Below are 24,718 nucleotides of genomic sequence, written 5' to 3'. Positions count from 1 at the left end.
GAGAAATGTTGAAAGTTGCAGGAATCACGGTAGCTTGTACTGCAATATCAGGGCCAGATCAGCCTATACTAAGGTACCAGGTTTGTGCGAGAGTGGTAAAGGAAGAGGAGGAGGGGGGATCAGTGATGTTACAATTTTCCTAACTTGAAAGGGACAGGGGGAGATGGATACTGATGCAGCAGACCCCTGGAGGGGTTTGGGGGCTGTGGTGGTAGAGGGGGTGGGACACAGGAACACATTTTTACATTTCAGCTGAGGGCCAGGGAATTTTAGACTGCAAACCAGTGAGAGTTTTTTGTTTTTTTTTTTCCGTCCTAGAGTTATCATCTAACTTAGCTGGATACAGGTGAAAATCAACTCAGTTAGCCAGTTTATTTAACTATGTCCTGGAACATCCCCGGAACCCCCCTTTTTTTCAGCTGACTAGATTTTACCAGATAATGAATTAGCTGGCTAAAATCTAGCTGGATAAGTGCCCCAATATTTAAAAAGTTGGCATTTAGCCGGATAACATAAGTTATCCAGCTATATGCCTTTGAATATTGACTCACTGATTCATTTTTGATAATAAAGTAATAAAACATATTACAAAAAAGTAATAGATATATAATTTATTGTTGTTTATAATTGGAAAATAATTGTCCTCTGGAACCTCAGCAAACCTCTGCTTATGAATGCAAGAATCACTGTCCTCAGAGATCTCATAAAAATAAAACACGCAACACATTTTGTAGCTGAGATGCATCCTGTGACAAAAGGAGTAAATTCTGTGGTAAACAATGTTACTGTAGTGAATAGTAACTGAACAGCAAAGAAACACAAAAGATAGTTTTAAGGTAAGAGAGATGAGAAGTAAAAAAGGGATATGTAAAGAATTAGTTAAGAGAGAGAACCCAAAAAATGGGGGTGAGAAGTATCTTATGTTCTGCTTAAATAGACAGGTGTGCCAAACTTAAAGGCAAAATATGTATGTATTGGCAAACCTCTCTCTGTCTCATATGTTTGCCTGTTTACTCCTGGGGGAATTCTGCGCACAAAAATGCAAAATTCTGCTCACAAAAATGTAAAATTCTGTTCATAAAAATGTAGAATTCTGCAAAATTCTGCATACTTTATATTGGTCAAATAATTAATTTAAAATGCAATGCAGAAATGCTATTACTCAAAGATGTAGAGTTTTAAATATTTTGAACAGAGTTCCCCAAAAAGTAAACTGTAAGAATGCCTCTTCTGCCTCTCTCCTTATTCCCCTAGTAGACCCCTTTCACTCTGCCCTCATAAGCCCCAGCTCTTCTGTTCTTCACTGTCTCTTCTCTTCTCTTGGAGAAGAGACGGCTGAGGGGGGATATGATAGAGGTCTTTAAGATCATGAGAGGTCTTGAATGAGTAGATGTGAATTGGTTATTTACACTTTCGGATAATAGAAGGACTAGGAGGCATTCCATGAAGTTAGCAAGTAGCACATTTAAGACTAATTGGAGAAAATTCTTTTTCACTCAACGCACAACAAAGCTCTGGAATTTGTTGCCAGAGGATGTGGTTAGTGCAGTTAGTGTAGCTGGGTTCAAAAAAGGTTTGGATAAGTTCTTGGAGGAGAAGTCCATTAACGGCTATTAATCAAGTTTACTTAGGGAATAGCCACTGCTATTAATTGCATCAGTAGCATGGGATCTTCTTAGTGTTTGGGTAATTGCCAGGTTCTTGTGGCCTGGTTTGGCCTCTGTTGGAAATAGGATGCTGGGCTTGAGGGACCCTTGGTCTGACCCAGCATGGCAATTTCTTATGTTCCATTCCCCTCCAGGCTCAACCCTTTTCAATCTATCTTCACCCCCCATCTCTCCACTCCCAGAGTTTGACCCTTCTCTCATCCAGCCCCTCACATAGGCTCCCTCTCTCTCTTGCACACACACACACACACTTTCCGTCTGTCCCTCTCACAAACACACACATGTCCCCTCACAAAGGCTCCCTCTGTCCCTCTCATGCATACCCTCCTGTCCCCAAAGACTCCCTCTCTCTTTCTTGCACACATACACCTTCTCACACAGGCTCCTTCTCTCTCTTGTATACACACACTTCATTGTACAGGCTTCCCCTCTCTGTAGCATATATACACACACACCTCACACAGACTCCCTTTCTCTCGCACATGCACACACCTTCACGCAGGCTCCCTCTCTCTCCCTCATACACACACACCCTCTCTCCCTTATACACACACACACACACACACACACTCACCCACCCTCACACAGGCTACCCACTCTCTTGCACAAACACACACACTCCCTCTGTCCCTCTCACATGCAAACACATTCCTTCACATAGGGTCCCCTCTTGCCCTTCTCTAGCACACATACACACACTCTCATTCAGGCTCCCTCTATCACTTGCACCCCCCTGACAGTCTCCCTCTCTCTTGCGCAAATATACACACACACACACCCTCACTCAGCCTTGCTCTCTCCCTCTCTAGTACATATACACTCTCCTTCTCTTGTACACATACACAGGCCACCCCTATCTCACACACACAACCCACACATAGGCTCCTCCTCTCACCCGCAAATATGCACCCTCCCTCACACATGCATACACACACAATCCCTCTCTGATACAAAAAAGGCTCCTATCTCTCTCACATACACACTCCCTCAAACAGGCTCCCTCTCTCTCTCTGGCACATACACACTCACTGTCATGCACACAGTGCCTCACTTGTCTTTCTCACAGGCTTTCTTCCATCTCCTGTCTTCTTCAGCCATAAGCAGGATGAGCCCCGATTGTGGCTCACTGGCCTCCCTGTTCTTCTCTTGCAAGTGGGATGGGCTCTGCTCATGGCCTGCCAACCTTCCCATTCTTCTGCCACGAGCAGGATGGGCTCTGCTCATGGCCTGCAGGCCTCCCCTTTCTTCTTCCACGAGTGGGATGGGCGCTGCTCGTGGCCTGCAGGCCTCCCCATTCTTCTGCTGTGAGTGGGATGTGCTCCGCTCATGGCCCACTGACCTTCCTGTTCTTCTTCTGAGAGTGGGATGGGCTTTGTTCTTGGTCTGAAGGCCTTTCTCCAAATTCTGCGCAAAAATACACATTCTGAGCTCCACTCTGGATATTTGTTTTAAAATCTTCTTGTTTTCCTTTCTTCTTTCTGAATCTATTTTGGTTGTGTTCCTTATCTCTGGAAGTATACTTGTTTTTGAAGAAGAGGTGAATCTATATTTAAGAAGAAAAATAGGGTAACATCTAGGTATAGATACCCTAAGAAATAAATGGGAATACTTCAAATAAATGGGAATACTTTAATACATTACTTATTACATGCTTATAGCCCTAAACCCTGCGACAAGACCCTAACGCGATTTGAAAAATGACCCTCTAAGATTCTTAAAATCCTAGCAGAATCTTTGTCTCCTATTTCCAGAGCCTTCTATATTTACCACCTCTGAAGAGGAAACTCAGTAGCAAAGAGCAAGCAGACTTATTCTCTATTCCTTTGGATACTTTAAATCTAGCTTTGCATAAGCAGCAGTATGTTAAAATGTTCAAGAAGCAATTAGAAATGCACTTATTTCTACTGCCATTTTATTAGTTCAATCAGGAATACTTGATGACAGCAAAAGTGTTATTAAAAAATCTGTGATATCCAGTGATAGTAAAGGTGTTCTAAAGAAAAAAGTGGCAAGATATATTGCAGCATAATTTTAAGATCAGTGTTCTCAGGATTAGCTCACATCTGTATTTTGTTTTTAATTGTTTTATATTGTTATGAATAATTTATGGGGGGGTTTTTATGTACCAGGTGTTGCCTAACCTTTGCTTCCCCCATTCCAGCAGCAACCAGATATCTGATAGAAACATGAAATATACCATTCCAATTAGTATTCAAAATGGAATTAAACAACATATAATTAATAGTTGGTGTGCCCATCATTATCTTGCAAAACGGCTTTAAAAAAAAGTTGCTGGAATTTTCAATCATTTTTTGGCTTTCTTGAGACAATTTTAGCATTCGACCATCACCAAATTCTGTAAAACATTTGTCAGCAGTCTTGCCCCATGTTCTCTGAACCCATCATTCACTTCGACCTAATTTTTCAGCAGTCTACTTTTTCACAACAAAGGTTGCTTCAGCATCACGTGCCTCACAAAATGCAATACATTTAATACGGTCAATCTGATGCTGTTTTTCCTATCTTATGTTCGGGCCAGAAATAATAAATTTAAGTAGTATGTAAGGTACTGTTAAATTCCAAACTGAATGGCCTACAAAATGGTACAAAAATTACCTTACTGGGATAATCCAGTGAGGTGCTGGGTGGGAAGCAAAGGTTATGCAACACCTAGTATTATGTATTGCTTTGTTTTGTTTTTTTCTTATTGATTTTTATTTTTAGTATTGATATTTTTTTTATTTTTTTTAACAATTATGAATGTTTATCCTTGTAAGCCACCCAGAACATGGGATGGTATGGCATACAAATTTTGTAAATAAATAAAATAATTTCCTGGAGGCATCTAGTGAGGCACAAGTGAAACCTGCTACTTGAATTACGAATCAGTTTCTGAAGCTGAAGAGGGATTGGATTATGAAGTTATTTTTCAGGCACTGAGATGAATTTTTTCTTTTTATAAATGTTTCAGACATGGTAAGGGACACACAAAGAAAAAGGAAGCAATTTTTGCTCTTGAAGTTGAGGGTCCTACAGATTGGGGCCCTTTTTGGTTTTCTGAAATTATCTACTGAAATGTTTGACTAAATATCAAAATGTTAGTTATGTTCTTTTAAGTTTTAACCTCAGCAGCTTACATTTTTTCAAAGTAATAAACTGACCCTACACGCTGGGTTGATTAATGTTCCTTCTGGAATCTAGGGATTGAGGATGTGTTCTTCCATAATATTTTTTGGTTGCATTTTTTGAAGTTTGTTCTTAAATACTTACCATATAATTTCTTGATATGTAGTCTGCTTTGTCACCTAGAATTTCTGGACTTTTGTATTTTGATAGGGGTGTTTTTTGGGTAATTGTGGTTTAATATAAGTAATACTGATAAGTAAGTTTCTTAACAAGATATTTTTTTCTTGGAACTTTTTTTGAAATGTAATAAAAGTTAAAGAAAAGATAAAAGAAATAATCAGTAAGTTTGTGTCTCTTGACTCATATTGTCTGGCATCATCAGAAGTCAAGTCTTAGGGAGTCCAAAAGCCATTTACATTGGGTAAAATGGGCTTCCTGAAAACTGCTCTCCCTCCCCACAGGTGGAGCGCAATGCGTGCACCTTTCCCCACATGGACTGGACACAGAGAGAGGGCAGGGAATGCAATAACGCATGGAATTTTGCATTTTCAAAACAATTTGCATGGTTTGGATGGGGAAAAGTACCCGCAGGGAAAAGCAAATGAAAATTCTGTGGATACTCAATAATATACCTGGACTTGACCAACATTACTCAAATAATGATTTTATTTATGAAATTGTAACCGAACTTTATTGGCACCTGTTAGAATGTAAGATACCCTACATTTACTTACCTTAGTCTATGTGCCTATTTGTAAACCGTTGCGATGGTATATAACTTAGCGACGGTATAGAAAAGTTTTTAAATAAATAAATACTCTTTTTCCCTTGGCAGTTTTCAAAGGGAAAGTACGCGTGTAATTTTCCTTTTAAGAACTAGTGCAAAATCAGGGGGGAAAGTACTGGTGAACTTTGCAATTACCCGCAGATATCTGAAAATTGCCCCCTCTTTCTCAATGTTCCTCGCAATGAAACTCTGGAGATTTTGGTAAGTACACCTCACACCAGGAGTGATTCTCTTTCTCCATCTGTTGCCTTTATTATGTGTCTATATTATCTTTCTATAAGAAAAAACATTTTCTTTCTGGGGACATTTTCTATAAACAAATTAAAAGCACGGTGATGGGTGGCACTATAGTCCTAGATGTGTCTCTTCCAAGAAGCAATGTATATGGTCTGGTTCTTGACAATATTCTCTGCTGGCTGAATTATATTGATATTTTTCTGATCTGGCATGGAGATGTAATTTCAGTAACCAATTTTTTTGCACTGGCTTAATAGTCTGACTCGGATCTACAGGTCAGCATGTGTTTTAGCAGCTCTGCATCTGTTTTAGATACGGTATCTATAATCCATAAAGGATAGCCATTGCTTTACTAGTCTTAAGGAAACCAAATGATAGAAATACACTTTAATGTTAATGCAGTTTCCATTTCCTCCCTTTGAAAACTAGTCTAACAATGGTATAACTTTTTAGGATGAGACATACTTGCACATCTCAGGTGGATTTTGCTAAGGCAGCAGCAGATTTGACTATGTTCTTACTTGAAAAGGGGTATCTGAAAACAGCTGTGAAAAACCTACACAGAGGGCTTTTAATACCGATAGGGAGCCTTTATTTGCGTAGTGCCCTCCCCTGCAGTCACCCCAGACCTTCATGCTTGTCAGAAAAGTGCAGCCGGGACATTTGATTTGCTGCTTCTGGGACCTCTGCAACCCTTCTCAGCATGGCTGCCTGAGCCTGTCCTTTCTTCACGGGAATACACTATGCCTATGAACACATAACTGGGAGCCAACGGAGCATGGGGAAGGATCTGAGCACTGAGAAAGCTGAAAGGAAAAAGATTATTTTTGAAGAGATTAACAGCCCATCTGTAAGTTTGGTACACATATATTAGTTTAAACACATGCACAAGATACTTCTCACTCTACTTCTTTCAGCTGGGTCTCAGCCAAAACACAATTTATTTTTTTTTTGGGGGGGGAGATCCCTTAGGAAAGTGATTCATTCATAAGCAGAGGTTTTTTGAATTTCCACAGGAAACCTTTGATCCAGCTACAGATAGCAATCAATTGACTTTGGTATACTTTCATGTAACACTTTTTACTATTTTTGTAAGAACAATTCATTTGAGTTTTATTTCTTTGTTGATACATTTTTCTGGTGTTATAAGTATGGTGATACTACTGATTATTTAGTCTTTATGCTGATAAGTGAATGTTTTTAAAAGAATTGATCTTTAAAAACTGTGCGTGTGCATTAGCAAGTGTTTGCATCTTCAGTCTTTTTGCTACTGATGTTAATAAGTGTAAACATGCATACATTAACTCTAACAAGGTATCTGATGAATGCAAACAACTTGGGCCTTTTGGCCTCATGTGTTCAACCCCGTAGATGCTCCTAACTTCAGACCACCTTTCTCCTAAGAGGAGGACAGGAACTTGAGATGCATATGTATTCAGAAATCAAGAAAGTGAAGTAATTCATAAAAACTGATCACTGAAGACCTGTAAAAGCACAAACTTCACCCAAAACACTCGCAGTATTGCTAGTATAAAAGCCATAGGGGGAAAGACCTCAGATACTTAATGCAACATGGCACCAATTTTTCAATGGTCAGAAAAATCTCCTTCACTTATCCTTTATTCAGACAATAAACCATTTTTTATAATTTTAATAAAAAGAATATTTCTATTCCTGCTTAGTTCTTGTTATTCCTTATTCAGAATGATTCTGAAATCAAAACATTTTTTATTTAACTCTTCCTCAATACAGCGTTTCTCAAGAAGCTCATTCAGGGCTCTTCCTATACAATATGCATTAGAATATTTTCTCATAAATCATATTTAAATGTATCTACTTACAGCATTATGTAACTTCTTGAAAAATGCTGGTCAACCTCAGCTCTTTGTTTGTATAAATATCCCTGCACTGAGGAAGACTTGAATAAACAAGCCTCGATTTCAGATAAGATAGGCAGGCATGGAGCCGGGTTGGTGTACGAGTGCTGCCAGTAACCCGGCGACACGCCTGGAGCGAGGGAAAGGGGAAACATGGCCCTTACCCATTGCCGCTCCCCCTCGTCGGTGCGGGCATGTGTGGTGAATGCCGCGAAGACGCAGAAGGAAAGGCAGTAGGGGGAAGGGGAGGTTTCCCAGCAATGGTGCAGGCCTGGGAGTGGGGTGGGGTGTGATGGCCGGGGACGGCTCATTGGACCGTTTAAAGCCCTGGGGCCATCCCAAGGGGCAGAGGCAGCAGCGAGGAGAGCTACCTGGCCAGCAAGCCCTCCCACTCCCTGCCCTGCTGCCTTCACTGTGAAGGGCAGCACAATGTCAGGGATGAGGCAGCGCTATTCGATTGTCGCACCGAGGCTGCTGGCGCATCTCGCGTTAGCATGCCATGTCTTGCTCTTGTGGTGGGCTGCTCTTGCTGCTTGGAGATGTCTGGTGAGTCTGCGGGATGAAGGAACTGGCTCCTGCCACGTGACCTGCTGCAGGTAGGAGACTGCTAGCCTGGTGCCAGGTTTCTTCGCTTAGCTGCTCGGACCCAGAGGAGTAAAGAATGAACACTGGTGTCAGATCTTCCATGCCTCTTAAGAGGGTGGAGCCCCATATGCTCTTCTAACTGCCCCCCTCCCCCCAGCTTCCTGAAATCCTCAGGCTGGCAGGGCTGAGAGGGGTCCCGAGAGTAGGAAGACTGAAGGGGCTTTCCCAGCTCTGGGTCCCTGGCTGGCAGGACCAGGGGGGCACACCTTGACCCTGACTGGACTCCCAGCTCCAGCCTGGCTTCATTACATGCAGGCTCTCAGGTACCTGCACCCCCTGCATTTCTCTCCAGCTGACCATATTTGGGTTGGTGCTGCTGTGCCCCTTAATATTAAGCAGGTTAGAGAGAGGTTGGCTCCATTTCAGGGAGATGGGTAATAGGCCCCAGCAGCCAATAAGAGATAGTGTGAGGTTTGAATGAGAGTCTGTGGCCGGGCTCTGGCTCCGTGCCCCTCAATTCCAGTGTCGGTGCCTGGGTGTGCAGAGCTGTTGCCGGCTCTTGCCACAGCGTCCCGGGTAAGGAGCACTTATTTCTGAGTGGAAGCGGGCGGCGCCTCTCCCCTCGTTCAACCCTTGGGTCTTTCCATGAGCATGAAGCGACGACCTCCTCTCTCCTCATGTGTGCTTGCTCCTGAGCCCTCCTGCATAGCAGGATAGCAGCCACTGGAAACCCCTGAGGGTTTTGGTGCATGATTGGGTGAGGTGGGTTAGAGTTTCGGCGATTCCAGATGTGGAGCCTCGAGCCTCCCATTCATTTGTATTGTTGCCACCACCCTGAATATGGAGGATTCTGCAGCCTTCTGGCTCCTGCTGTGTTTGAGGGCCTGGGCCCTACTGCGGAGCCAAGGAGAGAGAGAAAGAGATACGTGAGCTTCTTTGACTACTGAGTGCCTGCAGCTCTGGAGCATGGTTGCTCTGTCCCAGCGAAGGAGGCAGAGCGTTGGGCAGCGCTGGGCATCTGGCCTTCAGCTACCACAGCAATTCATTTCACTTTACCTGCCTGAGGGAGGACGGGCATATTATCAATTTTGCTTCAGCCTAGCATGGGAACTGCCATGGTGAGTCTGATCGAGGGTCCATCTAGCCTGGTGTTCAATTTTCAATGGCGGCCAGTCCAGGACTCAGGCGCTTGGCAAGATCCCATATGGTGAATGTGTTCCATCGAGTCTGCCGGCAGAGCTAACCGCACTGTATCGCAGCCAATTGAGGAACACGGTAAGTGACAATAAGGCTTCTTGAAAGGAGCATAGAAGAAGGGATAGGTGCTTGTAGGTGGGTCACAGGTGGTCTGCGTCTTCCTCATGCAGTGGATCATCCAGTTTGTGTCCATCTTCTCTGGCACAAACTTTGGAATCGGTGCCAAAGCTCTTAGACATCACATTCACTCGAATGGTTTGGTAGTTGCACATGCAGAGCTTGCTGCGGGGCAGCCCTTGTTCACATTCTTGGATAATATTCTGGGCGCTTGTAAGAGCACAACTGGTTCGCATGGCTTAATTATGATCAGGCCTTTCATGAGAGAATGGTCAGTGGGTCCACCATGTTTCGGCTCACAAAGATAATGACATGTGTGGCAGCTCCAGAGTGAGCTCGTGGTCCTTTCACAGGGAGTGGTTGTGAAGCAGGCAAGCCAAGAGCACGCAGGTCCCTAGCAACGACTGCTGTAGATACAACCTGGAATCCTGCTCCACTGCCGATTGCAGATGTAGCAACATCTGTAATTTGTGCACAGCATGAATGCTAGTGGAAGGATAAGTAAGGGGTGCGGACAGGTTATCGCCCTGACCCTGTAGAGTGGCAGGCAATGCTTCCCCAGTTAGCACATTACTCTGATACGGTGGTGGCAAATACTTTGCCAAACAATTTCCGACATGGTTTTCTTATTCCCCCACAAAGGTCAGCCATAGTCAGTTGGGGTGGTCAATGCCCCTTCGGCACCCAGTCTGGCCAGCACTGGCAGGGGGAAATTCGGAAAGGAGGTTCAGCTGGGGTGGATTGCCATCCATTTCATTGAGAACTCGTTGGAGCATTTTGTGTTGTCCCCATTGGCAGTCATTTTAGAAGAAAAGAGCCTAGAAAATACAGGCTTATACATGGCCTAACTCACAATGTGGGGGCTTCTGTTAATGACCATGTTCCCTCGGATTACTGCTCATTAAAGTATGCGTTCTCTGATATGGCATTGGATCCGTTAGGATCCTGTGAGCAGGGTGACCTCATGGCAAGGGTGGACATCAAGTCTGCTGATTAATGCATCCATGATAGTAATGAAGAAGTACCACCACTTGTGAGTTACTTGAGCTATGCATGAGGAGCTTGGGGTGCAATGGCCCCGTGGTGTGGCTACCCCCACCAGTATCCAGCTTTGATCTACAGATGTTCTCTGATGATTCAGGAGGCATTGGCTTTGGCCTTTACTGTCAAGATAGCTGGTGCACTGAGACATGGCCAAACAACTGGGTAGATTCAGGGTTTACGTCTAATATCACCTTCCTGGCTCTTTTCCTGATAGTGGTAGCGCTCCACATATGGCATGAATGACTGGCAAACAGAAAGGTGATATTCTGGCGTGACACCCAAGCGGTCGTACACATAATCAATCAACAGGCTGCAAGATGCACTACTGTTTCGGAACTCCTTAGGCTAATGGATTTGAGATGTTTGCAGATAAATGTGTTGGTGTGGGCGAGACACATCCCTGGTATCCGCAACGAGTCTGATTGTCTTTCTCATTCTAAGTGGGAAGACTTCTGGAGGTTTGCTCCAGATACCAAAGTGCAGGCGATGCCAGTTTCTGTACACATATGGAGCATTGGAGCCAGGACACACTTGACTTGCTGTGCCAGTGGATTGCACCATATACCTGGCAAGCATACCTGAGGAGGTAAAACGATGTCATGGATTTCCCAGAAGCCTCCGCCAGGCCTGGGGACCTGAGATTTTCGCACAAGATGGTGGAAAATATCGCGCAGGCCAAGCAGCGAGGCTAAAGGTACAGTCCAAACCAACATGTCAGGTTATGCCTTTTTGCAAAGGCCCAAGGTTTGCCCAACCCAGTAAGGGACTTCACCATTAGGCGTGTTCTCGATTAGCGGAATCGAAGGATACACATAAAGCAGGCCTTTGTTCCAGAGGCAGGCGAAGGCATCCAGAGCTGGTGCTTGCCGGTCCCTGTGCAGAGAGCAGAAGCGTTCCACTTTGTGGTTCTGACTAGATGCAAAGAGGTTGATGGTCGGATGATCCCACCAGTGGAAGATTCTGCTCGTGTCTGAGGTATCCAGAGACCATTCATGGGGCTGGAAACATTGGCTGAGGTGGTCTGCCAGTGCATTCTGTGTGCCCACTAGATAAATGGCTCACAGACGTATGGAATGCGACAGGGCCCAGGCCCTAATCTGCGCCGCCTCCTGGCAGAGCAGATAAGAGCCCATGCCCCCCTGTTTGTTCAGGTACCACATTGCAACTTGGTTGTCTGCTTGAATCAAGACAACTTTGTTGGAGAGGCAGTCCTGGAATGCATTTAGGGCAAACTGCATCACCCGAAGCTCCAGAAAATTGATTTGATGGGTCGCTTTGGTTGTTGTTCAAGTCCCTTGAGTTTGAAGACCTTGGATATGGGCTCCCCAACCTAGGTTGGAGGCGTCCGTAGTTAAGGTCACCTGAGGAACCAGTTGCTGGAAAGGAAGACCCACTTGTAAGTTGGCTTTGTGTGTCCACCAGGCAAGGGACAAACGGAGCTGGCTGGTTATGTGTACCAGGGATGACAGCGGTTGTGCAGCCTGTCGCCACTGAGATTTTAGTCCATTGGGACACTCTCATGGCAAGGCATGCCATTGTGATGACATGGACTGTTGATGCCATATGGCCGAGCAACTTGAGTAGCTGGCCAGGAGAGGTATTATGAGTGCGTCCTCCGGCAGCTGTTACGAACTGAGGGCTTGGGGACCCTCGGCTACTGTTACGAGTGCGGAAGCGTGGTCATTTCAAAAGCAGGTGATGTGAGCCCTTGAGCCATGACATGACTCAGGGAGGAGCCCCAAGACACACTGTGGGAGGTGAGCTGGTGTGAGCACGGGTAGCAAGGAGCAGGACAAGGCTGAAACGAAGACAACGATACAAGATCTGACCCTCTACCAGACCTGCATGCCCCAGGATGACCAACAACGCAGTGTTGATCGATAAACAGTCCTCCGACCGTTCAAAGCCATTTCGGACCTGCCGCTGGGTACAGCGAGAGGCGGTAGACCGGACAGAGGACGAGGGCAGACAGAGTCCTTAGAACACAGAAGACTTTGACGAGGACTGAAGCGAGGACACTGTAGACTAAGGCTGAAGCGAGGATACTGTAGACGAAGGCTGAAGCGAGGACACTGTAGACGAGGGCTGAAGTGTAGGATCAAAAGTGCTGGGTCGAGGCTGCGACCAGTGTGCCCTACACAGTCCACCCGCGGGACTGGTCACGGACCACGCTGGGCTCAAAGCAAACTCCAGGAGGGATAGTGGAAGCTGATACCGGAACATGACGAAGATACTGAAGAGACCTGCACAAGGGCGCGCCCTAAACAGTCCCCCGCGGGACTGGTCGCGGACCATGCCGGACTCGGGGCAGGTTTAAACAGGGTCTTGACATGGACGGACGCAAATTGCAATAGGCTCCGAAGACCGGGACAAGACTGAAGCAGGATTCGATTCTCAAGGATTAACAACGGACTAAAGCAGAAGTCTTCTGGAGGGTTGCACTGCGGAGATGAGGATGGCCTTTGTACCGTGAGGCACCCTACACAGCCCACCTGTGGGACTGGTCGCGGACCATGACAATGGCATGCCAGGAAAGTGGACATCAGGAAACCAAGGCAAGGAGGCAGAGGCAAGGACAACGGCATCAGGAAGGAACGACGGACATCAGGGATATGGAGACATCTGGACAACGGACATCAGGAACGTCAAGAGCAGACCGGGAACATCAGGATCAGGAACAAGACGAACATGAAGCCATCATATCAAGGAGACCACGGACGACTGTGAGACTCAATTCAAAGGCCAGGAGTAACGGAAGAGAGGCCCTTTTATAGGGCTGGCACAGGAAGACATCATCAGGTGGGGCCAGGAGCTCTTCCTGCTACTGGCCCTTTAAATACTGTGAAGAGGCGCATGCCGGCGCCTAAGAGGAAGCAGGAAGAAACAGAAAGCACCATGGACAGCGGCATCCAGCCACATGAAGGAAACCGAGCAGGGAGGAGCAGGCAGGCTACCGGATGGCCTCCTGCCGGCCGAAGACCCCAGCGATCGCGTCCGCGGCCCATGCCGCAAAGGCAGGCCGGCGGCGGCTCCACACTGCAGAAGAGGCAGAATGGCACGGCCTCAAGGCTGCGGGTCTCGGCGGCGGATCAGGGCCACAACAAGATGGCCCTGCCGCATGGGTCCCGGCGTGAGCGTCGGCCCAGCCGTGGAGGACGGAGTGAGCGGCGTCCTGCCACATTAAGGAAAGGTAGGGGATGCAGGCAGATTCACAACAGGAGGCTCTTTCCGACAGCGAATAAAGCTGGCAAGGTTGGACAGCATAATCGCACGGTCGTTGGGTAAGAATGCTCTGGACAGTGTCGTGTCTAGGTCTGCTCCTATAAAGGAGATAAGATGAGATGGTGTAAACTGGGATTTGGAGTAATTGATTAGAAATCCCAATAAGTTTAGAAGCCTTATGGTGAGACTAAGAGAGTCAAGGGCTCCTTGTTTTGACTGGCTTTTTATGAGCCAGTCGTCCAGGTATGGAAAACCGTATACACCTCTGCTGTGTAACTGCGCAGCCACGACTGCCAGGCACTTCGTAAAGTCAAGGAAAGAGCTGGAAGACCAAGGAAAATGTTTGATAGAATTGCCCAAACACTGGACAGATCTGCAAAACAGAGCCCACAAATCACAGTAAATAACTTGCTGAAAAGTTTAGTCCACACTAGAGTAGTCCACATTACAACATTGCTTACACAACAAACTGTATGGAAGACCTGTCAGAAAGAAACCTTTTCTATGATCCCATCACAAAAGTCACAAAAGGCCGAATGGTAGTACCTTGATTTGATAGTGATTGAGACCTACCACGAATCGCAGATATTTGCGATGAGGAGGGAAGATCGCAATATGGGCGTATGCGTCTTGAAGGTCCAGAGAGCAGAGTCAATCCCCTTGTTGAAGTAGAGGAAGCATGGTGCCCATGGATACCATTCTGAACCGTACCTTGCGAAGAAATGTATTCAAGGCATGGAGGTCAGAATAGGCTGGAGGCCGCCGGTCTTTTTTGGAATTAGGAAATATCTGGAGTAGAACCCCTTTCCTTGCTGATTCGGTAGAACCAGTTCCACGGCTCTGACCCACAGAAGGGTTGACAACTCTGACTCGAATTTTCCTGTGTGGTCGTCTCAGCTCCCAGATGGATTGGGTGGGAAGTCTGGGGGTATTTTTGAAAAATTTAGACAGTAACAGTGGGTTACGATGGACAATACTAACTGGACCATAGTAATTGGATGCCAATTTGTTGCAAAGTGGCAATGGCGGCCCACCAGTGGAATATGGCTGCTGCTCTCTGGAAAAGAGTCAAAATCCAGCCGCAGGGCCAGCTTGTGGAGCTGGCTGTGGTCTAGATGTTCTCGCTTGGCATGCATGTCCCCTCTAAGGTGACCGAGCCGGTCGTGGATGGGATGCAGGAGGGAACTATCTGCGAGGCCTGTTGAATTGTTTCTTGGGTTCTTTACGCGTGATTCTGTGGGTTACAGAGGGAACATCTGGGGAGACAGTTGACAACTGGCACAGGGTCTCATGATGGTCTTTTAATTGGGCCACTGGGTCCTGGATCTTATCCCCGAACAGGTTGTCTCCGGTACAGGGTAGATCTGCCAGTTTGTCCTGCACTTCCTGGCATAGGTCTGAGGCCTTAAGCCAGGCCCAGCGTCTAGCACTGATGCCCGCTGCCGAGACTCTGGATACTGTTTCAAAAGAATCTTAGGCAGCTCTGACTTCATGTCTGCCTGCTTCCATTCCTTTTTGTAGGATGGAGGACAAAGTCTCCTGTTGTTGGGGCAATGTCTCCGCAAATTCCTGGACCTGTTTCCAGAGATTTCTGGTATATTGGGTCATGTATAATTGATATGCTGCAATTCATGATATCAACATGGACCCTTGGAAAACTCTTCGTCCCAACACATCCAATACCTTCTGTTCCTTACCGGGAGGAGCAGAAGAATGTGGACACAATCATTTAGCCTTTTTCTGAGCTGATTCCACAACTACAGAGTGGTGGGGCAGCTGACTTTTTTGAAAACCTGGGGCTTGTTGAACTAGGTAGGTAGCATATGTCTTTCTGTTGACTGGAGGTACCTTACCTGAATGTTCCCACAGGCGGTGCATGAGTTCCAAAAGAACTTCATGCACCGGTATTGCCATTATTTCTTTTGGAGCATCTATGAATTGTAAGACCTCCAACATCTTATGGTGAGCATCTTCCTCCATAACCAGTGAAAATGGTATAGTCTCAGACATCTCTTTGACAAAACTGGCAAAGGAGAGGTCTTCTGGAGAAGATCTTCACCTTTCTTCTGGTGGTGAAGGCTCTGAGAGCAAGTCCTCAGAGGTTTGTAATGAATCATCTGAGGATGCATCGTCCCATTGATTATAGGGACTTCCCCTTCTCCCAATGGATCTCCCGAAGGAGGAAGCATGCCAAAGCCGAGAGGGCGGGAAGGCATCAAAGGATGCAGCACTGGCATGGATGGAATTGGGGCCAGTGCATCGAGGGCACAGGGGCAGATGAGGTGCACTTGGATACTAGTAGCCCCGATGGCCCTGGCATGGGCTCCGGCATTGACGGTTCCTGTCGAGGGACGTGGCCGGGAATCGATCCTTTCTCCTCCGAGGAACCTGGTACTGGAATCGAGACCTGCGGAAGCCTCAATGGACGATTCAATGCCAGCGTGTCCAGTGGCAGAGGAGTCGATAAGGCACTGATGAGCGTATCGAGGCGCTCGAGAAGCGGTGCAAACATCAAGGGAGCTGATCCGGGACCGGTATGGGGGCCGGCGCCAGCAGTGATTGGAAGCCTTGTAAGGCTTTCAGCACTGCCTCTTGGACCATGCAGTCCAATTCCTCCCGGGAAGCCAGCATGGGTGGCTCAGCTACTGGGGTAGGAGGCAGGCTAGGCGTCACCGGAGTTTCCAAGGAGCCCCGTGGAGGCTCAGTGCCCGGCACCAGTATCGGTGGGGAATGCCTAGGGGTCCCGGGTCCAGAGGAGGATAGGGGCTCCTCTCCCCGGGCCCTCTTCACAGGCGGCTCGATGGAAGTCGATGCCGCTGTGGTATCTGTGCCGGCACCGGTCGGGGACACCCGTCGGTGCTGGTGTCAATGTTTCCCTCGGTGCGGTCTTTCCCCGGCACAGAGGACGATGACACCGATATCCTCAATGAAATCGGTGACAGGTGGTCACCCTGTCCACGATGCTCCTGGCGAATCATCTCCGAGGTCGAAGGACCCTCAATGGCCGGTGGTGCTTGAACTGGTGTCATTGGAGCAGTGCATTTTGAAGGAAACAACTGCTCCATTTTGTCCAGGCAAGCACTACGGCCTTTGGGGGTCATTTGTGTGCAACTAGGGCACTGACGAACGTCGTGTGAGGGGCCTAAGCACAAAACACAGACCTCATGCGGGTCCGTTACGGACATGGGCCTTGGACACTTGGGGCATTTTCTAAACCCAGTCGCCATGTCAAAAATTGGCGGGCACGCGGTTGATGACTGTCGGGCACCGAAGCGGTAAGCCACTGGGAACCAACTGCAAGTACTGGAAAAAACACTTACCTCTTCGAGCTTGCGACGTTTCCAACACCGATGGAAAACTGACTCTCTGGATACAGAGATCAGACTGATCAGCTTCGCCGAGAGGCATCAGTCACACTCGCTGAAGTACTGGGCCTACATGTCCTGTTGCCAACGCAGCGCGCTATAGGGCACTCAGGCCCTACGAAGGGATTCAATTTCTATTGCATGCCAACACAGCCCCTCTGAGCAAGTATCATTTAACACTATCCTTAAGCGCACCCTGGACGTGGCCAGTCTGAGGTCTGAACAGTTCACAGAAACATAAAAGTGACGGCAGAAAAGGATCTAATGACCCATCTAGTCTGCTCAGCAAGCTCCCATAGTTATCAGTTTCCCAGTTACTTATCAGTTACTCAGACCACCAAGGTCAGGGCTCTTGTTGGTTACTGTTTGAGTCTAATTTCCTTTCCCCCCTGCCCCACTTGGCACCACTCCCATTTCCAGGGATCTATTGAACAGGTCACTCGGCGGACCCCCCCAGCACATCTCTGAGCTCCCTCAGTATCCTCAGATGAATCCCATCAGATCAGGCTGGAGGTGGCGGGCTGCCTGCACTGAAAGGAGGCGCTCTGACAGCTTATCTATGTTATGGCTCAGGTACACAGTTGTGGTAGTTGTGGTTATATATTGTTATTATTGTAATAAAGTTGCGGCCAATTTACTCCACATTTGGTCTCTATGGTACTCTGTATACGTGAGTATGTATGTGCTGCTGTCACTCCCTCCCCCCGCCCTTCCGCTGGTGACAGATGGTTGCAGCTGCCCGGGTTATTTATTAATTATTCTGAATAAGAATAATGAAAGCTAAGCAGTGACAAAAATATACTTTTTATTAAAACTATTAAAAATGGTTTATTGTATGAATAAGGGATAATGTGAAGGAGGTTTTTCTGACCAATGATTATATAATCTAGTGCCATGCTACTTTGAGCATATAGGCACTTGGGAATATTTGAGATAATTTCATTTTTTTTTATACTAGCACTACTGTGAGTATTTTGGGAGAAGTTTTTTTTCTTTTTTGAGTCTTTATCTCCTTCACCTGCCTTGATTGTGTTTTTGATTCACTTAAGACCTGAGCCAAATTCTGATACTCTCCCTAAAATGGGATGACAACTATTTTTCTTAGAAAGTTCTTCTAATGCTGGTAAATATGAAAGTATGACTGTTTACTTCAGTTTATACAAGTACAGCAGTCTGATTTGCTAGAATACATTTTATCAATCAATGAACACCTGCAGTTCACTATTAATTGCTGACTGTAAATTGAAAGGGAAATAAAAGCATAAGGAGCGGCACTCACTTGCTGGGTGCTCGATCTTGTAAGTTTGTTATTGCAGCAAAGTTATTCCTTACAGTGCGCAAGCTCGCCAGCACCTGCAAGAAAAAAAAGAAAGCATTCAGCTTTTTAATCACTGTTCAAATTTCTTTTTATTAAATTATAATGCAAATTATATGCATTAAAAGTATGGCAATAAGTAAAATTCCCCAAGGCCTTTGACTATGATCAACTCTCTCTTTTTTTTTTTTTACTTTACAATTAATTGACAATTATACAATCTGAACTCCAGGCACTAAAGAGATTAGATTTTAAGTAACCATCATTGTATTTTGTTATTGCCTGGTTTACTTTCATTAACACCAATAATGGTCTTGCAAGTTACTTTGATGTAGGTATGCTGCTAGTAATATCTCCTTAAAACTGTTCCCCCCAAATTCTCACTTAGCCTCTACTTTTGGTTATATCAGGATTATGGTGGTGCAGAAAAGGATAGTGCAGTTTTACCCCTCTCTTAAGTGTAGGGAGTCATGAACTCTCGGGAGAGTGTTTCCTGTATAAATATAAGCCTGCGCTCTGAGTGGGTTTTCTGTAGTGTGATTCAAAGGGAAAGACAAAGTGATTTTGGGAATTCCTGTGGGCCTGCTCGTTGTTCCAGTCCAGCAAGGCCATCTGTTACCATGAATGCTGGAGAGCCATGGGAATACTGCAAGGTATTTACCAGGGAGAATCTGGGAGGACTCATGGATACTAACTACATTATGTGAAGAACATTGTGTTTCTCTGGAAATTTCCTCCTCTGAAGTATTCAAGGAAGCTGTGTGAGCACTGATGAGATTATATTTGAAGAATGACTAATGCACATGGCTTGTTAGAAGAAGAGAGATAGGTCTTAATGCACTGCTATAGAAGAGTGGAGTGTGTATTTTCTTTTATGCTGCTATTATCTTTATAGTGGAATCCTGTGACTCATTGCTTTGAGATTTTATTGCAGACAGACTACTGGTTAGCTTAGAGGAATAAAAGTTGTGTGTTTGAGGTCTACGAATGAAAGAGAAAAGGACAGAAGATTTCTTGCATGGGGGCAGACAAATGGTCACAAAGGAAAAAGTTTGTGAGCTTGCTCCAATCCACCATCTATCTAGCCACTTATTTTTTCAGCACAAAAAGTTCTGGTCACCATATCTCAAAAAAGATATAATAGAATTAGAAAAGGTACAGAGAAGGGGAACCAAAATGATAAAAGGGATGGAACAACTCCCCTAAGAGGAAAGGCTAAAGAGATTAGAACTCTTCAGCTTGGAGAAGAAACAGCTAAGGGGAAGATATGATAGAGGTCTATAAAATGATGAGTGGAATTGAACCAGTAAACGTTAATAAGCTGTTTATTCTTTTGAAACGTACAAAGACCAAGGAACAAACAATGATGTTACTAGGCATTACATTTAATACTGAGAGAAAATTTTTTTTACTCAATGCATAATTAAGATCTGACATTTGTTACCAGAGGATGTGGTGAAAGCTATTAGTGTAGCTGAGTTTAAAAATGGTTTGGACAAGTCCCTGGAGGAAAAGTCCATAAACCATTATTAAGGTGGAGTTGCAGAAATCCATTGCTTATCTCTGGGATAAGCAGCATGGAATCTATCTACCCTTTGGGATTCTGTCAGGTATTTGTTACCTGGATTGGCTACTGTTAGAACCAGGATACAGGCCTTGATGGACCTTTGATCTAATCCAGTATGGCAAGCCTTATGTTCTTAAACAGTTAATGTCAGAACAACAAAAGCCCAACATAAGACCACTTATTTTATGTGCCTCTAGCTGGGGTTACAAATAACTATGCAGACACTTACTCCTAGTGCCATTTAACTTCATAGGAGTCTTAAGAGGATGAGGGACCTCTACTCAATTCTCATTCTCCTTGACTTTTCTAGTGCATTTGCCACATCTGATCACTATCTATGCGACACTCTGTCCTCACTTGGAATTTGGAGCTCCATACTTTCTTGGGTCTCTTTTTTTTCTCATTGCACTTTTAGTGTATCTTTTGGAGCAGCAGTTCTCAACCTGTGTGTCACCATCCTCCACGGGCAGGATACTGCACTTCCTGGTTTGTCGCTGGCCCATCTGCTCTTCCCTCCCCTTCCTCTGCCCCAGAGAGATGTGGGGAACTCTTCTTCCACTCAGCTTGAAAATGCTGAAACCCTGGTAGAATGCAGCAGCAGAGTTAGTGGAAGTACTTGGAGATGGTGGCAGTAGTTGGTAAGGCCTCTCCTTCTTCCCAGCTGTGTGGCCTTGAAGAGGGAGCGATGTATGGGGGTATGTGCATGGGAAGAAGTAGAGGCCATGCTGCTGTCAAAAGTAGGGGGCAGCATCGGGTTCCGCCCGATTAATCAGCATGAGGAGCAATGCAGGCCCAGAGCAAGAAAAGCAGCAGCTGGTTGTCAGAAGCAGGAGGTCCAGCAGCATCTGATGGGACTCCTTTCTTGGGGCCACAGTGGCTGGAGGAGGAGGAAAAGGCTGCTGCTGCCACTTGTGCTTCTGCAGCATGGGGGAGAGAAAAGTGAGTGTATATGACTGAGCCTGTTTGTAAGTGAGAGAGAGTGTGCGTGTGATTGAGAGTGTATGTGCAAATGAGAAAGCATGTGTGTATGTATGATTGAGAGAACATGTATGTGTGAGAGAATGTGTGCATGTGATTAAGAGTATGTGTGTAAGTGACAGCATGTATCTGTGTGACTGAGAGCGCATGTGCAAGTGAGAGAGAGTACTTAAATGTGTTTGATTGAAAGTGTTTATGCAAGTCAGGGACCACACTTTTGTGTGCATGTGTGATGATTCATCAATAATTGTCCTAGTCCCAGTGCAGGAGGTGGTAGCTCAAAAGGAAGTGGCAAGATCTGGTTATGATGTGAATTGCCGAAAAGGAAACTACAAGATGGCTGCACTGGATATTACATTTCCCAGCAGCCTTTTCTCACTAGCCTTGAGTCTGTTGGGAGGAGTAGGTGCTGGGTGGAGTCACTAATCCCACATAAGGCCTGATTCACTAAGGCTTTTCTCCCATTTTGTAGTTCTGTGAAAAAGGCTTAGTCGATCAGGCCCACAGATTGGATATTAGCTGAATAAAGGTGAAGACTTTTCTATATAAATATATGGATCTCTAAGGAAGTGATGAGAATTATAATGATAAATTAATTGGACAGATGGGCAGACAGAATAGGTCATAGAGTCTTTCTGCCATCATGTTTCTATATTTCATGTTTCTAAATCGGGGAAGGCAAGCAGTGATCAGCACTTATGAGGAGCAGAGCTTGAAACATAGCTGAGCAGGATGGAAAACTCTGAAAATGAGGCAGAACCAGGAAACAAACATTAAGCTAACTGGGTTTTTTTCTTTTACTATGCTTGTTAAGGATGTCACTACTAAGCTTCAGGCCGATACAGTAAGGACACATTAGAAAGAGTGCGGCAGTGCCGGGCGCACCCTCGTTTGCCCTCGTTTGCCCTCGTTTGCGCACAGTTCGGATCACATACTGCTCGATACCGTATTTAAATTAGGCGCAAATGCAAGCCGCGTCCAAAGCACGTCCATGAAGCGGTAGGCCTGAACAATCCATTTTACTGTATAGAGCGCTATACAGCGCCTATACAGCATCCTGGGTGCGCTGGTAGCTGTCATTTCAAATGACATTTGAAATTACAGGTACCAGGAAGTGGATGGTTCTCCTACGCTCGGGCATCGGGGATTGCCAGTCCTCTCTCCCCCCCTCCCGAAGCAAGGCGCACAGCGAAAATCGACTCGACATGTTAGTAAAGCAAATGTGAATAAAGTGCCACAAAAGTAAACTTACTGCATGTGAATGACAAACAGTCCTCTCTCCCCTCCTCCCGAGGCGCGCACCGCGGCTCCCCTGCCTCCCGGGGGCAGCTGGCGGCGAAAGCGGCTTCCAGCAGCCCCCGCCGGCGAAGGTGGATGAACGCACGCCTGTACGTGCAATTTGGGCCCTCAAGGCAGTGAAGGCGCATGAGCGCACGCTGTGTGTGACGTCACGGTGTTCAGTCATGCACTTTCGCTGGCTTGAGCGCCCAAATTGCACGTACAGGCGTGCGTTCATCCACCTTCGCCGGCGGGGGCTGCTGGAAGCGGCTTTCGCCACCGGCTGCCCCCAGGAGGCAGGGGAGCCGCGGTGCGCGCCTCGGGAGGAGGGGAGAGAGGACTGTTTGTCATTCACATGCAGTAAGTTTACTTTTGTGGCACTTTATTCACATTTGCTTTAATAACATGTCGAGTCGATTTTGACCGGAGCCTGCCTATTGCTGTCTCTCTCTGCCGGGGCTTGCCTGACGTTCCACACTAACGCAGGGGTAAGGGTAGGCGGTAAATTAGCAGGTTAAACGCGCGGCAAAACTACAGGTTAAAAAGGCGATAATCGGGGTGCACGTTACTGGATAGGAGGGAATAGCTAATCTGATCATTTACATATCATATACATGCCGCGGGCGGAAAGGGTTACCCGTTGATTTAAAGAAGCGGTAAGGATAGGTTAAAAGGGATAGTGAATCGCGGGTTGGACTAACGCGGCCAAATTGTGAGTAGAAAGCGGGTCAGAAGCAGGGTAACCACGGCCGCCCTTTACCTTATCGGCCTGCTTGAGAGAGGAATTATGCTTAATTAATCAAACTGTAAAATGACTGCTCTGAGGGACAGAAAAGTGGGCATGTTACTGCAGCATGTAAAGATGTATAGAATTAACAAATAGTGCTGCTAAATTACATACAAGTGAACTCTTTCTGGATTAAGAAGCTACATTTGGAAATTACTCTGGAGTAAAATATTCTTTAAATTAGCCAAAAGAACTTGGAAGCACATGAGAGTAAAAGCTCTGCCTGTTTCTCTAACACTGCATTTAAACTACAGATAAGTTAGGTTTCAGCTGGTGACAAGTCACGTAATCAAGGTACACAGAAAGAGAATTGCCCCAAGTGAAGGAAAGCTGTGGATGTGGGACCTGTTTTGGGATAGCTGTGTGGAGAAAGCAGACCTGCCTTCTAAAAGAAAATCCCTGATAGCTAAGAGAAATCCCCAAGTGATTCATATCTCAATTAAGGGGACTACTTAGGAAGAACAGCTGGGCAAGCAGATGTGCTATTTGTGTAAGAATATATGAACTCAGGATCAGAAGCCTGGATGAGGAGAAATTGCAACTATTGTATCTGAATGCGAGCATGGAAAATGAGTCTGTGATGTTGTTTTATTTGCAACAGAAAACTGTGTTTGTGAAGTCCAGAATAACAAAATAAAGAAACCCTCATTATTAAAACCTCTGTCTGTTTTGACGTGAAGTTTGAGAATTGATACAGAGGCTGGCAGCCTTAGCATTAATACCCTGGAGCCTGAGAGCAGGAGTACCTAATATCCTGGATTGCATACTGGAAGGGTTAAAATTCCCAAGGTGGAGAGTTGCATTAATCAGCATTTGCCAATGGGGTTTAAATTGGTGGAGTTTATACCCTGTATTTCCCAGCAAGACCAACACCAAACAAAAAGGCACATCATAAAGGTGGTTTGGTGGCTGTGGTCAGCAGAGCACAGGGAGAGGGGCACCCCTAACAGGAGGTGGAGCCAGAGAAGAGAAGGATGTGAAAGGAAGTGCCTGATTTCTTGTGATGTGAAACTAGAGTAAAACCTCCGGCATGCTTTGTCAGAGATGCTTTGGGGAAACCACAGAGAATGCCCGGTTTCAGGACCCTGCAAGAACTGCATAGCTTTTAAAGGAAGCAGAATAGGAGTTGCTCAAACAGCCAGAGAAGAGCCATGCGTGCTAATCTGAGGGTTTAACCTGAGAAGCCCCCTTGAGTTCACTCCTCTAATCCAGAAGGGGATGCTGTAGCTGCTGGAGGGAACACATTTGGCCAGAGGGCCTACCCCTGGGAGGAGCAAACTGTCTTCTTGTCCAGTCAAGGACCTGAACAGAGGTAAGGGAGACACACTTAAGCTGCTTGTGAGAAGCCTGATCTTTTAGTGTGTACCCAAGATATAGATGGCGCAACCATGCAATCAGTGAACCAACAAGTACCCAGAGGCCTCCGACTCTTTACAGTGTGATTGAGAGCATGTGTGTGTATGTGTGTGATTGAGCATGTGTGGTGAGAAACGGGGCAGATATGCTAATGTGGACGCCTTATCTCAGGGAGTCCCTTGCTCAAACTCAGCAAAGAACAGCATCGGAACA

At 46.0% G+C, this 24,718-nt stretch overlaps 1 protein-coding gene across 6 annotated transcripts in view; it reads right to left on the bottom strand.

Annotated features, from left to right (window-relative positions):
• The window catches only part of PDE4D (phosphodiesterase 4D), a 1,438,018-nt gene that overhangs the window by 335,867 nt on the left and 1,077,433 nt on the right, over positions 1 to 24,718 (bottom strand). For all 6 annotated transcript variants that reach the window (XM_029576715.1, XM_029576676.1, XM_029576694.1 and 3 more), the window contains one exon: positions 18,504 to 18,577. In XM_029576715.1, the coding sequence (XP_029432575.1) occupies positions 18,504 to 18,577 (74 nt within the window). The remainder of the gene's footprint in view (positions 1 to 18,503; positions 18,578 to 24,718) is intronic.

This window comes from Rhinatrema bivittatum, chromosome 1 (genome assembly GCF_901001135.1).
Source record: "Rhinatrema bivittatum chromosome 1, aRhiBiv1.1, whole genome shotgun sequence".
Lineage (NCBI taxonomy): Eukaryota > Metazoa > Chordata > Amphibia > Gymnophiona > Rhinatrematidae > Rhinatrema > Rhinatrema bivittatum.
This window is presented reverse-complemented; position numbering and strand designations above follow the sequence as displayed.